General features: G+C 53.2%; 2 protein-coding genes across 2 annotated transcripts; one reads left to right on the top strand and one right to left on the bottom strand.

The window, feature by feature from the left end:
- The first annotated feature begins 644 nt into the window (after positions 1-644).
- Positions 645-7,972, top strand: TULP2 (TUB like protein 2). The gene is made up of 12 exons (XM_045200294.3): positions 645-676; positions 1,130-1,181; positions 1,549-1,675; positions 2,201-2,338; positions 2,591-2,707; positions 4,071-4,202; positions 4,865-5,178; positions 6,050-6,162; positions 6,872-6,986; positions 7,078-7,176; positions 7,377-7,548; positions 7,812-7,972. Exons 1-12 carry the CDS (start codon positions 645-647, stop codon positions 7,943-7,945), a joined length of 1,545 nt encoding a protein of 514 aa, XP_045056229.2. The 3' UTR covers positions 7,946-7,972.
- A 1,001-nt stretch (positions 7,973-8,973) lies between these two features.
- Positions 8,974-12,435, bottom strand: PPP1R15A (protein phosphatase 1 regulatory subunit 15A). Its single transcript, XM_024566455.4, has 3 exons — positions 12,193-12,435; positions 9,771-11,483; positions 8,974-9,405 (listed from the first exon to the last, which is right to left on the bottom strand). Exons 2-3 carry the CDS (start codon positions 11,472-11,474, stop codon positions 9,055-9,057), a joined length of 2,055 nt encoding a protein of 684 aa, XP_024422223.2. The 5' UTR covers positions 11,475-11,483; positions 12,193-12,435; the 3' UTR covers positions 8,974-9,054.
- Positions 12,436-12,645: the final 210 nt, after the last annotated feature.

The following is a 12,645-nucleotide window of genomic DNA, read 5'->3' as shown; positions in this document are numbered from 1 at the left end:
CCTTTAAGGAACACTCGCATCCCCTTCCAATTCAGAACCCCTGGTGCATGGTAGCCTGGCTGCAGCAGAGGCCAGGGGTCATTGCTTTGTTGAAAGTTGAGCGTGAGGAACAGGAGGGAGGGGATCAATCAGGACAGGTCCCAGAGAGAATTCCTCCTTCCTTGGAGCCCTCTTTCTTCCCCTGCCTATTTCTCTGACACCCAGAGATTAGGTCTCCAGCTCCCACAAAGAGTTGGTCAGGTATGTTTAGAAATTAGCCAGAGAAGCAAGGCATTGAGGTGTAAATGTGATACGCCTGTCCAGGTACCAGGGGACAAAAGGAAGTCTCTGGGATCCCATGTAGGTGGGTGCTGGTAGTCTGGGGGTCACTGGGAGTTTGCAGCCCAGAGTTCTGAGTTCTCATGCCAGGGTGTAGGAGAGGGTTAGGTATTTGGGGGAGAGAGAACTGGACTCCTGGGGCCCTGATAGTGACAAAAGCTGGAATCAGGCTGCTGGGTCCCTGGACAGGAGTAGGTTCTGGAATTCAGGAGTTGTGTGTCCAGGAGAAATGTAAAGCTTAAGATCAGGTGTTGGGGGTAGCGGGGAGCTGAGTCTATTGGGCTCTTGGGTCTGGGTCCCTGACTCCTCATTCTTGCTCCTCTAGAATGGCTCAGGAGAATGACACATGGAAGAAAAAGTGAGTAGGGAAACAGGATGGGCAGGGGTGGAGAAATGGGTGCAAGGGGAAATTCGGAGTTTGGTTATGGCCGCCCACACTCAGCCGAGGCCTCGTAAAGATGTTTGCAGGGTCAGCATCACCGGCCTGGCAGGAAGGGCCTGGGGGCCTGGACTTCCAAAGGAGTGAGCTTAGATGAAGACTTAATGGATCTGAAAGAGGAGGGTCTGAGGGGGAGGGCTCCTGATTTCTGAAACGGGGGGGGGGGGGGGGGGGGCTGGGTCTCTTTGATTCCTGACTTCTAGACAGGCCGGTGCTGAGAGAAAGAGCTGCGGAACTGAGGGAGCAGGCTCAGATTCTACCCCGTCTGTGATCTCACAAGTGCTCAGAATCCTAAATTGGGAGGGGAAGGAGGGGCTCTTGGGCCACCTGGCTGCCCTGCTTACTGTCACCATAAGCCTGCATCTCTCTCAGTGTCCTGTGGGATGAGCTCTCGGCCATAAGGCTGCAGAAACTGGAACAACAGGTACTCTGCCTAGGAATCCTGACACCCCTACTGTGCCCTTTTCCATAGCTCCCCAGGAGACCCGTCCCCAGCACTTGCCCTGGGGTTCCTGGCCCTCAATGGCTCTCCTGCAGCCTGCAATTGGGAAATGGGAAAATAGGAATTCAGGATCCTAGCGAAGCAAGTGAGACTCCTAGACTTGTAAGGAACAAGAGCTGTGGAGGGCAGGACTCCCAGGTCCTGGGGGAGGAAGAGACGAGGAACTGAGGGCCTGGACTCCAGAAACTCTCCCAAGGGTTCAGTCCTCCCTTTGCCTCAGGCCCATTTTCATCCCAGTCTTCCGCAGGATTCCTGCCCCCGCCCCCCCACCCCTTTCCCACTCCTGCAGCGGCGGCTGTTTGAGAAGAAGCAGCGACGGAAGCGCCAAGAGCCCCTCATGGTCCAGGCCAATCCTGATGCTTCCCTCTGGTCCCGCCGACCGCACCTGCATTCCCAACACCTCTCGGGTTACAGCGGTGAGGAAAGGTTCTTAGGGTCCGGCGGGATCGTAGGCCTGAAGGGAGGGGCTCTGTGGTAGTTGAGGCGCGGGGCCTGAAGGGCTCAGAGGGGAGGAACCTGGCAGAGGCCTGAAGCACCCAAGCAAAGCCCAGAGTCCGAGTCACAACTTGTGGGAGTCCCAAGAAGAGCGCGAGTGATGGGGCGGAGCCTGTGAAAGGGGCGGCCCCCCGACGAGTGTGGGCGGGGCCTGGAACAACCAGTCCAGGGCTGTAATTGGCAAAGCCAGGGGATCTCTCTGGGTAATTTAGAGACCAGGACCTACAGAAGGAAAACCCGGTTGTTTCCGCCAGGAGTCCACAACAATTTACCTGTAGGGCTGTCCTTGTTTGAGCCCGAGAATGAGTTCTGGATTCTGAATGGGTCTTGCGGGGTTGGGAGGTCACAGGGACTATGTCTGGGATCCCAGGCAGGAGGTGGGTCTTCTCCGCAGAGGACCGGAAGGTGTACATCGTGTTTATGGGCCTCTCCGCACTTTCCCCCAGGCCTCAGGAACCCTTTCCTCCGGGAGAACGTGCCAGAGGCACATCTGCATTCTGGCGTCCACAGTGCCTTGGGCACCGTGAGATGTAGCGGAGATGGCAGCGACGACCGCGCCTTCTTGACATCGCCGACTGAAGCAGGTAATCTCAAGCCCTTGGACCGCCTGTACCCTAAACTCCACTCCCACTAGAATTCAGGAGTCTGGAACCTCAATCCTTGCTCTTCAAAACAACCAAGAGTCCACTCCCCCGCGGGCCCTGAGTCCATCACACCAAGTCCAAGTCTTGAACTTTCTCCTTCTCCAACACCCAGTAATCTGAATCTCCAGCCCTTTCCTGCCCCAGGACTCCAAAATCTCAGTCTCCAGTCGTCTTCTCTCTCCTGGCTCCCAGACAGTTCCGATCCGGAGTTGGAGGAAGTATCCGTGGAGGAAGTTCCTGCCTTTCCCACTCCTTTTAAAGAGCATCCAGGGACGACACGCAGTGGTTGGCCACCCCTCCAGCAACTTGGTAATTTCGGGGACATCGTCAGGCCCTTTGGTCCAAGTGGCAAATCCTCCCCCTTTTTGTAATAGCTTGTTTTGAGATATATTTCACATACTATACAATTCACTCATTTAAAGTTTACAGTTCCATGGTTTTTTGTACAGAGATGTGCACCTGTAACCACAATCAATATTAGTACATTTTCATCACCCACGGAAGAAACCTCATGCCTTTGAAACCTGTCACTGCCACCTGCCCCCCATTTCTCCCAGCCCTAGGCAACCACTAATCTTTCTGTGTCTTTAGATTTGCCTATTCTGGACAAATTGCCTATTTCATATAAATAGAGTGATACTGTATGTGATCTGTGACTGGCTTCTTTGGCTTCCCACATTTTTAAGGTTCCTCTATGCTGCTGTATTATCAGTACTTCATTCCTTTTTTATTCCTTAATATTTCATTGTAATGACATGACCAACTATTTTACTATTTCAAAATGGGAATCTTTTCTTTAAAATATGTGTTTTTTAAGATTTTATTTATTTATTTTATAGGGAGGGAGGAAGAGGGAGAGAAACAGCAACGTGTGGTTGCCTCTCACATGGGCCCCACTGGGGACCAGGCCTGTAACCCAGGCATGTGCCCTGACTGGGAATTGAACTGGCAACCCTTTGGTTCATAGCTCACACTCAATCCACTGAGCTACACCAGCCAGGGCCAAAATGGGAGTCTTAATTACCACCCAAAACTTCACTCCCTCTCCACCTCCACTTTATTGTATTTACTTATATTGACTTTAGAGAAGAAGGGAGAGAAACATCAGTTTGTTCCACCTACTTATGCATTCATTGGTTGATTTTTTTTTTTTAGTTTGAGATTGCTCTTTTTTTAATAGTTTTTTCAATCGTACTTTTTTCTATTATCATTTATCCCCCTTTACCCTCTTCCACCTACCCCCACCTACCCCCACCCCACAATCACCACACTGTTGTCTGTGTCCATGAGTCCTTTTTCTCTTTTGCTTGATCTCTCCCCATTGGTTGATTCTTGTATGTGCCCTTGTTGGGGCTTGAACTTGCAACCTTGGCATAATATCAGAATGATACTCTAACTAACTGAGCTACCCAGCCAGGCAGGACCCTCCACCCCCATTTTAGACCCTGCCTCTTCTATCTCTCTCTCCTTAGACCCAGGGCAATCAGAGACTAGACCTGTGTAGATCCACTGCACTTGGTGGAAGTGAGGGCTCTGGCAAGGGAGGGAGATGAGTAGGAGCCAGAAACCCAGTAGTTCTGGTCTTCCCCAGCTACCACTGGTGACCCTGTCCCAAGCTCCTGGGACCCAGGTGTCCTGAGCTCAGTTTTCTTCGGGCTTCTTCCATCCTTAGGATCCAATGCGGTGGACAAGAGCGAATCCCTGGATGTTGTACATGAATACGAATCACCTAGTCCAGAACCAAAGTCTGGAAGGGATGACGGTGATCCCGAAAGTGGAGACTGGGCTTCCAACAAGGTGGGAGGTGGCACAGCTAACCAAGATAGAGGAGGAGGAAGAAAGAGGACCGGATTCGGGCTCTGGGAAGGGTGGGGTTAAAACGCTGCATGCAGCCCAATCAGAGTCCCCTTTCACTGGTTGGTGGAATCTGTTGTGATTGGGCTAGCAGAGGCTTTTGTGTGTACCCCACTCACAATGTAGAGGATATGAATTAGTGTGAGCACATTAAAATCCAGACCACCCAAAGGCAGCGAGCTTTGGAGAGGGTGAAGCAGTGACGCGGAAGGGCCAGTTGGCACTCACTTTGGTAATGATAAAAATGAGATAGTTTCAGCTGGGTCGATCCGGACCGTATTATGTTACCTAGTTCGAATCAATGCTAGTTTTAGTTGAACGGAATGCAAAGGAATTCTCCAATGGGTAGGTGGACTGGGCGTGGCTGTGGAGAGAAGCTAATGGTGCCGGCCAATCAACAATGATTGAGGCTTGACTGGGTGGGACCCTTGAAGGGACTGACCAATCAGCAGGTGGCTGAGATATTTGACCAATAATCAGAGTTCATCATCGAGAGTGGGTGTAACCCTGGGCTGGGACAGCCAGTTACTATTTTGCTAGGGGGTGGGAGTGGGGGTCTGGGCTGTCCGTCAACTTGAATTCGGCGCATGGGCCAGGAAGAAGACCTGGAAGAAAAGGTGGAAGAAAAGGAAGAGGAGTTGGAGTCTACACTGAGGAACTCACCAGAGGTGGCCGACGAGGCAATGTCCGAGGATCCGGAAGAGGATGGCGACGCGAGGTTCAGCAATGTGGAGAGCTCGCCTCTTTCGTCTGTCCTTGCCCCAGGCCCTCAGCTAGGCGAGGACATGGAAGCATATGTGCTGCGGCCAGCGGTGCGCGGCTGCACGGTGCAGTGTTGCATTAGCCGCGACAAGCGCGGCGTAGACAAGGGCATGTTCCCTTTCTACTATCTCTACCTGGAAGCGGTCGGTGGCCATGGCCGGAAGGTGCGGTCTGGCAGCCTCGGGAGCAAGCCCCACTTCCCAGTGGCAAGTCCCGTCCCTTTCTGAGTGAGGTCAAGAGTTTTGCGAATCCAGGCCTTGCTCATCAGTGAGCTAGGACCTGTCAACTCCAATTACAAAACTTCACAGGACTAAGCTCCTTAGATCCCAGTGGCAAAGGCCCTACCCATCCCATAGCCAAGACCTGCCCAATATTAAGATGGGCCCGCCTTTTTCAAAGTCAGGCCACGCCCTCTTAAGGTCCAAACCCCCACTCGCTACATACCCTCTATACCCCATCTTTGTAGGTCCAAGTCTGGCCACTACACTGAGACCTTCTTTGCTATAAGACCCCACCCTAATCCTGAGATAAGCCCTGCACCCTCAGGAACCTAGCCCCTCCCCCGCAGATTTCCTATCCAGAGCCAAGCCATTCCCTTCTCAGTCTGGCAATCCCCAGCTCAGTGTGTCGTTTCCTTTCCTCAAAGGCAATTTCCGTCCCAGAAAGGGGTCCACTTGTCCCAGATGAAACACCTACTAAAGTCCAGTTGCAGTGTTTAAAATGAGGCTCTTCCCAATTCCCCAAAGCTAGGCCCTGCCTGCTAGGCAGGTTCTCTCCTTCCTGGGCTCTGCCTGAACTCGACCCCAAGGTGAAAGGACTGAAGGAGATATATTAAAATGTGAATCTCCCCTTCAGGACCCAGCTGATGACTTCCTTCAGTGAGAAACTCACCTCCCAGCAAGCCTCGGGTCGCTTGTTGCCTCGTTACCTCTTCCTCTGTCTTAGGGACATAGTGTTTCCTTGTCTTTTAGACCCCTGGCCCTAGCCAGATACCGGAAATCAATCGAATCTGATGGGCTTTTCTCACTCCCACAGCACTTCCTTCTCGCTGGGCGCAAGAGGAAAAGGAGCACAACCTCTAATTACCTCATCTCCCTGGACCCCACAGACCTGTCTCGGGATGGGGACAACTTTGTGGGCAAAGTCAGGTAGGCAGATCCCTGATATATGTGAGAAACAGGTGGCAGATGACAGGGCACCAGGGGGGAAGAAAGGGATAATGGAACTCCATTGCCCAGCAGGCCAGAGAGCACAAGTTCTACCTGCTCTGGGACTTTTTCTCTGAGGCCTGATGGGCTCCGTAACTCTTCAGGTTGTAGCTCTGTGGTAGTCAGAAATAGAACTGAAGGTTTTGGAGCAGAGGCATTTAAGATATTGACCTCTTGAGAGGCAAGGGTCACCCTGGCCAAGTGGCTCAGTTGGTTAGAGCATCTCCCTGTACAGCAAAAGGTTCTGGGTTCCATCACCGGTCAGGGCACATACCTAGGTTGCAGGTTCAGTCCCCAGTTGGGGGTGCATAGGGGAGGCAACTGATTGATGTTTCTCTCTCTGAAATCAACTAAAACATAAAAAATAAAAAGGCAAGGGGCTGGGACTCCTAAGTTCCCAAGTAGGAGAAGAAAGTTGGGAGCTGTGAGTTCTTGCATCCTAGAAGGAAGAGGGTTCTTAAAGGCCCAAGGCATGAAACTAAAAATCGTGGCTCACAGGGCTGGGATTGTGGATACATGGAACATGGAAATGAGTCTTGTGTAGAGGATTGATGGGAAGAGTTAGTTGATAAGATGACATAGGAAAGCAATTCACATACCGCATAACCGTAACGATTATTTTATTCTGGCTATGGCCTTTCTGGAGCAGATCTAATGTCTTGGGCACCAAGTTCACCATCTTCGACAATGGGGTGAATCCCGAAAGGAAGTATTTCATCCCAGAGACTGCTCGGATCAGGGAGGAGCTAGGCGCTGTGTGTTACGTGAGTGTCCGGGAGGCTAGAGAGTGAAGTGAGTGGAGCTGAATTGTGGGAGGGACAAAGAGCCAGGCCAACTGGAGCATAATACCTGCAGGAGACCAATGTCTTGGGATTCCGAGGGCCCCGGAAAATGACTGTGATCATTCCAGCAATTGATGCCCAGAACGAGAGAATCAGCGTCCAGCCGCAAAATGTGAGTTAGTGAAGGAAAATCTCTGGGTTGATAGAGGAGGAAGGGCTGGGGGACAGGCTCTAGGTCCTAAGGGAGGAGAGGACCAGGAGGATGGTGAGACTTCTGTGTCTCACGGAGAAACTAGGAACTCAAACTTCTGAGTCCGGAGAAAAAAGGTTAGTTGGTGGTAGTTTAACCACGCCCCCTACTTTATCTTTTAGGCAGGGGAGTCGCTACTGAGTCGCTACCAACGGGGGACCAACCAGGGGCTGGTCCTGCTGCAAAACAAAGCCCCATCGTGGAGCGAAGAGACCGGCAACTATGTGCTCAATTTTCATGGCCGAGTCACTCAGGCCTCGGTCAAGAACTTCCAGATTGTGCATCCAGATGATCGTGAGCTCCTAGTAACTGCTTTACCTGGGCAAGGCGGGTAGGGTCGAGAGGGGCTGGAAACGCACGAGTACTAGCAGGAGCGTTTTTTTTCTCAGCACTGCCCAACCCACACTGTTGCAAAGCCTGTTGGGAACTGTAGTTTACACAGCCCTCAGAGTGGTTTCGGGCTTAGTAAGGGAGCAGCACAGGCTCTTGGGAGTCTTCGCAGGTCACACGAGGCAAGGAAGAGACTGACTAAGCTTGGTTCCTGACTTCCTCCTCAGCCAACTACTTGGTGCTTCAGTTCGGCCGCGTGGCCCCAGACATGTTCACCATGGACTTCTGCTTCCCGCTCTGCCCACTCCAAGCCTTCGCCATCTGCTTGTCCAGTTTCGATGGGAAACTGGCATGTGAATGATCCATGGAAATAGAATACCTTTTCACAGCTCCTGCGCCTGCTCATTTGGAGAAAGGGCTCCCGCATGCCTTCTTTTGCACCACCTTACTAATAACCAACACTTCTTAGACGCCTCCTGGGTACCCAGTCCTGGGTTCTAGGGAGTGGGCTGTTCAGGAGCACCTGCTCTGGAGGGACTCAGTGGGTTATGGGAAATGGGTCTTAAAGGATAAAAAAGTCAAAATGCTCTTCTGCTGGGAAGGAGAAACCACATGCAGGCAACAAGCCAGCTGGGTCAGAGCAAGGGATCCCTAAAAAGAGTGGTTTTCATACCGCACCTGAAGAATCAACAAGGTACTGGCTGAGCCAGGGGGCAGGGAATGGGAACATCAAACCGTAGGCAGAGCTCATGCGAAGGTCTTGAGGTGGAAGGGGCTTGGTTGGTTTAGGAAAATGAAAGCATAGTGTGGTAGGAGCCTGGGGAACGATCATTCAGTGGAGGGGGGGCAGGGCATGAAGCTGGACAGGCTGCTCTTGTTTGAACTGCTGGACAGACCTTATGGGGTCTCAGGAAAAGTTCTAAGCTGGACTTAAGGTATATGGTACACGCAACTGTTAATCACACTTTACAGATAAGGAAGCTGAGTCAGTGAACACAGGCTTGTAAATGTGAAATCAGGCAGCTGAAAACCTTGAGGAAAGTTTTGGCCACCATGTAAAGGCCAGTAGGAGGGGGAGTCTTTAGGGGAGACACAGGAAACTGGAGTTTAACCCACTTTTAGAGGTTACAAATCTGGCTCCCAGCCCCCTTGGGGAGGTAATTTTCCCAATTTAGTAATATTTAGGCGGAAGCCAAAGAGAAACTACAAAACCCACCAACCCTTTGTTCAGAAGAAGCCTCCGAACCAGGAGAGAGAAATTGGAGGGATGACGGGAAATGTACTTCATCTCTACTAAGGTACTAACTATAACTAGCCTCTCTGCTATTCCCAGCTGCCTCTAGGACCCAGGAGTAGTAGATACTGTCAGTTCAGATACACACAGTGACATTGTTTAGTACAAATCAAAAGGCTTTATTTCTTAAACCAACTGGTAAAAATAAATAAATAGTGAATAACAAACACGTGACCCTAGCCACGCCTCCAGCTGAGGTCCAGGCAGGGAGGCATAGCCACAAAAACAGGGAAGGGAGAAATCACAGTATGGCTCAAGGGCGTGGCCTGGGCGGAGGATGTGGATGAGGTCTGGGTAGTGGCAGGTGTGACAGCCAGAGGAGGGGAAGGGTTCCCGAGGCGTGCCCAGGCCCTGGCCCGCGCTGCAAGGGTGAAGCAGGGGCCCAGTACTTCCTCCACCTGCGCAATTCGGCGAGCAAAACGGCTGCGATCCCGGGCAAACTGCTCCCAGGGGCCCTGCCGGGCAGCCTGGGCTGGTCCAGCCCAGACAACCAGGTAATGGATGGAGACCTTCTCTGAGAAGCGCACCTGGAATCAGACCGGTACAGAAGGGGTGGGGTGTGTGTGTGGGGAGACAGATACAAACAACACAAGACACGTGGGCACAGGTGGGGGTGGGGGGAGAGAAAACCAAACAAAAATTAGACAAAAATGCTTGCTATGTGATTAGTCAGCTGTCTGTCACTGGATTCTCCATCTGACTCACTGGGGCAGACAAGCTGGCTGCTGCTTCCTCCTCCTCCCAAGGGGGCCCAGCCTCTTGCAAAGGATTGCATTACAATGAACACAGCCCTCCCCATGGAGTTCACGTGCAACCCTGTGTAACAGGGGACCTGGGAATCCTCGCTCCCTCCTCCCTGACACTCAAGAATCTGGGCCCTCAGCACACCCACCTTTGTCGTCTTTTGGGGGGTCTCAGGGTCCAGATGCTGGGTGGGGGTTTCTGCAGACTTGAGCCGCCTTTGCAGTCGGGCAGGCAACCGAGGAAGAGCCCAAGGTGGTGGTGGCTTCTCTCCAGGTAAATAGATGGCCACTTGGAAGGGGTGGGGCTCAGCTTCTCCTCCTTGTGTCTCCTTTGCAGGTGCAGATCTCCAGCCCCCAAAGGCGGCACTCTGGGATTGAAAGGAAGAACCTGGCTCTGAGCCAGCTGCTTCTGAGCCATCTTTCTCATTCTCCTCCTCTTCCTCCTCTCCCTCTTCTCCTGGTCTATACACCCAGGACCTCGAGAAGGCACTTGTAGGGGATATGGAAGAGGGACCCTCAGCTGCTCCTGAATCACTGTCTTCCTCTTCTTCCTCATCCTCTGTGTCCTCTCCTGGTCTGTACACCCAGGCCCTCAAGAAGGTATTTGTTAGGGGGATGGAAGAGGAAACTTCAGCTTCTCCCTCCTCCTCAGCTGCTCCTGAATCACTGTCTTCCTCTTCTTCTTCCTCATCCTCTGTGTCCTCTCCTGGTCTGTACACCCAGGCTCTCAAGAAGGTGCTTGTGGGAGGGATGGAAGAGGGACCCTCAGCTTCTCCCTCCTCCTCAGCTGCTCCTGAATCACTGTCTTCCTCTTCTTCTTCCTCATCCTCTGTGTCCTCTCCTGGTCTGTACACCCAGGCCCTCAAGAAGGTGCTTGTGGGAGGGATGGAAGAGGGACCCTCAGCTTCTCCCTCCTCCTCAGCTGCTCCTGAATCACTGTCTTCCTCTTCTTCTTCCTCATCCTCTGTGTCCTCTCCTGGTCTGTACACCCAGGCCCTCAAGAAGGTATTTGTTGGGGGGATGGAAGAGAGAACCTCACCTTCTCCTTCCTCCTCAGGATCCTCTCCTGAATAACACTCCCAGGCGCTGGGGTGGGAGCCTGCACATGAACAGGAAGTGGAGGTCTTCCTGGCTTCTTTATTCTCTGTTCTTTCTTCCTCCTTGGCTGGAGCCTCTGCCTCCCCTGCACAATACACCCAAGCTCTGGGCTTGGATCCTGGAGCTAAGGGGGATGTAGATGTTCTGGGAGCCTCTTCACTTATAGCTTCTCTATCCTCCTCCTCCTCCATCCCTGGGCAAGTCTCCGAGTGTGATGGAGGGAAAGAGAACATGATGGCTTTATCTTCAGCACCTCCTCCTTCTTCAGATTCCTCTTCCCCGGGAGGGTCTCGCAGGGTTTTCAGAAGGCTGGGGGACGGGGGAGCAAGCTGGCCACCTATATATTCACTTCCCTGCTCTGTTGGGCCGCTGGTTGCTTCTTCCCCACCATACTCTTGGTTATTTTCATCTGAAAGTTCCCAGGCTTCAGGAATAGAACTGTTGGCTTTTAAGGCAGGGCAGGCCATCCAGGATGATTCTCCATCCTCCACAGCTGCTCCACTGTCTTCAGGCACCCCTGTAGGGTGCCCACCCCAGGGGGCATAGTGGGTGGCCGAAGCAGCCTCAGCTTCTACCTGCAGGCTGGCTTCTCCCTGATCTGCACTCTGTTCTGCTTCCACCAGCCAGGGCTTTGGAGGTCCTGGGCCCCTCAGCCGGCTCCAGGCCCGGCTGAGAAGGGCCATCAGCGGGGACAGCAGGAAGAAGGGGTGGGCATCCCTCCAGGGGAGCTGATTCGGCACTTGGTGTGGGGCCATCTGTCCGGGCTGGGGGGAAGGGGGGAAAGTTTGGAAGCCATTTAGGAAACAGCACCAAGGGATGACCCTGAGTCACGTAACCGGAAATACTAACACAAATAGCAACAAGAAAGTCCCCGCCCACATTCCTTTCGGATTCCAGCCACTCCCATCTCTGGCCCTTGGTTCCCACCTTCTTCTTTCAATAGCCAGGAGTCTGGGTCCCCATTTTCTCCTTCCTCAGATCCCAGAGTCCAATCCCCCAGCCCCTCTTCCCTCAGACCCAGAAGTCCCAGTTCTAAGTGGCGAGAGCACTTGCTCTCCTTCGGGATCAAATCCTAGTCCCTGGTTTTCTCATTTTCCTGAAGCCTCACAAATCAGGCCTCCATCCTCCTCCTCCCTCCAGACCCCAAAATTCCCACTTCCCCCCACCGCCCAAGGTTCCCCGCTGGGGCCCCAAGTCTGGCTCCTAGACCCCTCCTCCATCAGACTCAGCACTCCAAGCTCCCAATGCCTGTACTCGTCGAGCCCTGGAGTCTGTCCCCATCCCGTCCCACCGCTCCCAGTCACAGGAAAACACTCAGGCTCCCAGGCCTTCTTCCTCAGGACCCAGGAGTCCCGGCCCCAAACCTTCCTGTCTCATTACCCAGAAGTCCAAGCTCCCGCCTTATTAACGACCGAAGGTCTGACACCTAGCCCCCACCCCCTGGAGACCTCAGCGTTCCGATCCCTCACTCACCGGAGGCAGGCCGCGCGTCACCCCGGAGACAGTAGCGCCGGCTCGGGCTGCCACAAGCGATCGCGGGTCCGGACTGCTCGGGAGGTCAGCGCTTTCATTTCACCCTCCGGCGTTGGGCTCAGGCGCTCAGGTTATCACCAGTCGCTGCAGGCGCTGTCGCAACAAGCGGGCGCGGGGTCGTGCACGGTAGTGCATGAAGAAAACAACTCGGCTGGGGACAGATCAGATAGCGCTGACGCAGACCGCAATGCTTTTATAGTCTAACGCGACCGGACGTGCTTACGTATCGAGGAGAGGCGGAGTTTCGAAACGAAGACTAGAAAACAGGAAGGGAAAAGGAAGGTTGGAATTCTCGCGGCGATTCCAGGGTTTGTAACGTCACGGCGGCGGTTTGAACGTGGCCACGCCCCTAAAAAAGCGATCTGTCAATCAAACGCGTAACCTGCTCTAGCA

This window comes from Desmodus rotundus, chromosome 12 (assembly GCF_022682495.2).
Source record: "Desmodus rotundus isolate HL8 chromosome 12, HLdesRot8A.1, whole genome shotgun sequence".
Lineage (NCBI taxonomy): Eukaryota > Metazoa > Chordata > Mammalia > Chiroptera > Phyllostomidae > Desmodus > Desmodus rotundus.
This window is presented reverse-complemented; position numbering and strand designations above follow the sequence as displayed.

Excerpts from the sequence above, each read along its gene's own strand:
- TULP2 (XM_045200294.3), top strand. The coding sequence starts at position 645 with ATGGCTCAGGAGAATGACACATGGAAGAAAAA. Across the intron at positions 1,676-2,200 it reads ACACCTCTCGGGTTACAGCG|GCCTCAGGAACCCTTTCCTC; the intron begins GTGAGGAAAGGT and ends ACTTTCCCCCAG. Across the intron at positions 6,163-6,871 it reads AACTTTGTGGGCAAAGTCAG|ATCTAATGTCTTGGGCACCA; the intron begins GTAGGCAGATCC and ends TTTCTGGAGCAG.
- PPP1R15A (XM_024566455.4), bottom strand. The coding sequence starts at position 11,474 with ATGGCCCCACACCAAGTGCCGAATCAGCTCCCCTGGAGGGATGCCCAC. Across the intron at positions 9,406-9,770 it reads CCCCCCAAAAGACGACAAAG|GTGCGCTTCTCAGAGAAGGT; the intron begins GTGGGTGTGCTG and ends GTCTGATTCCAG.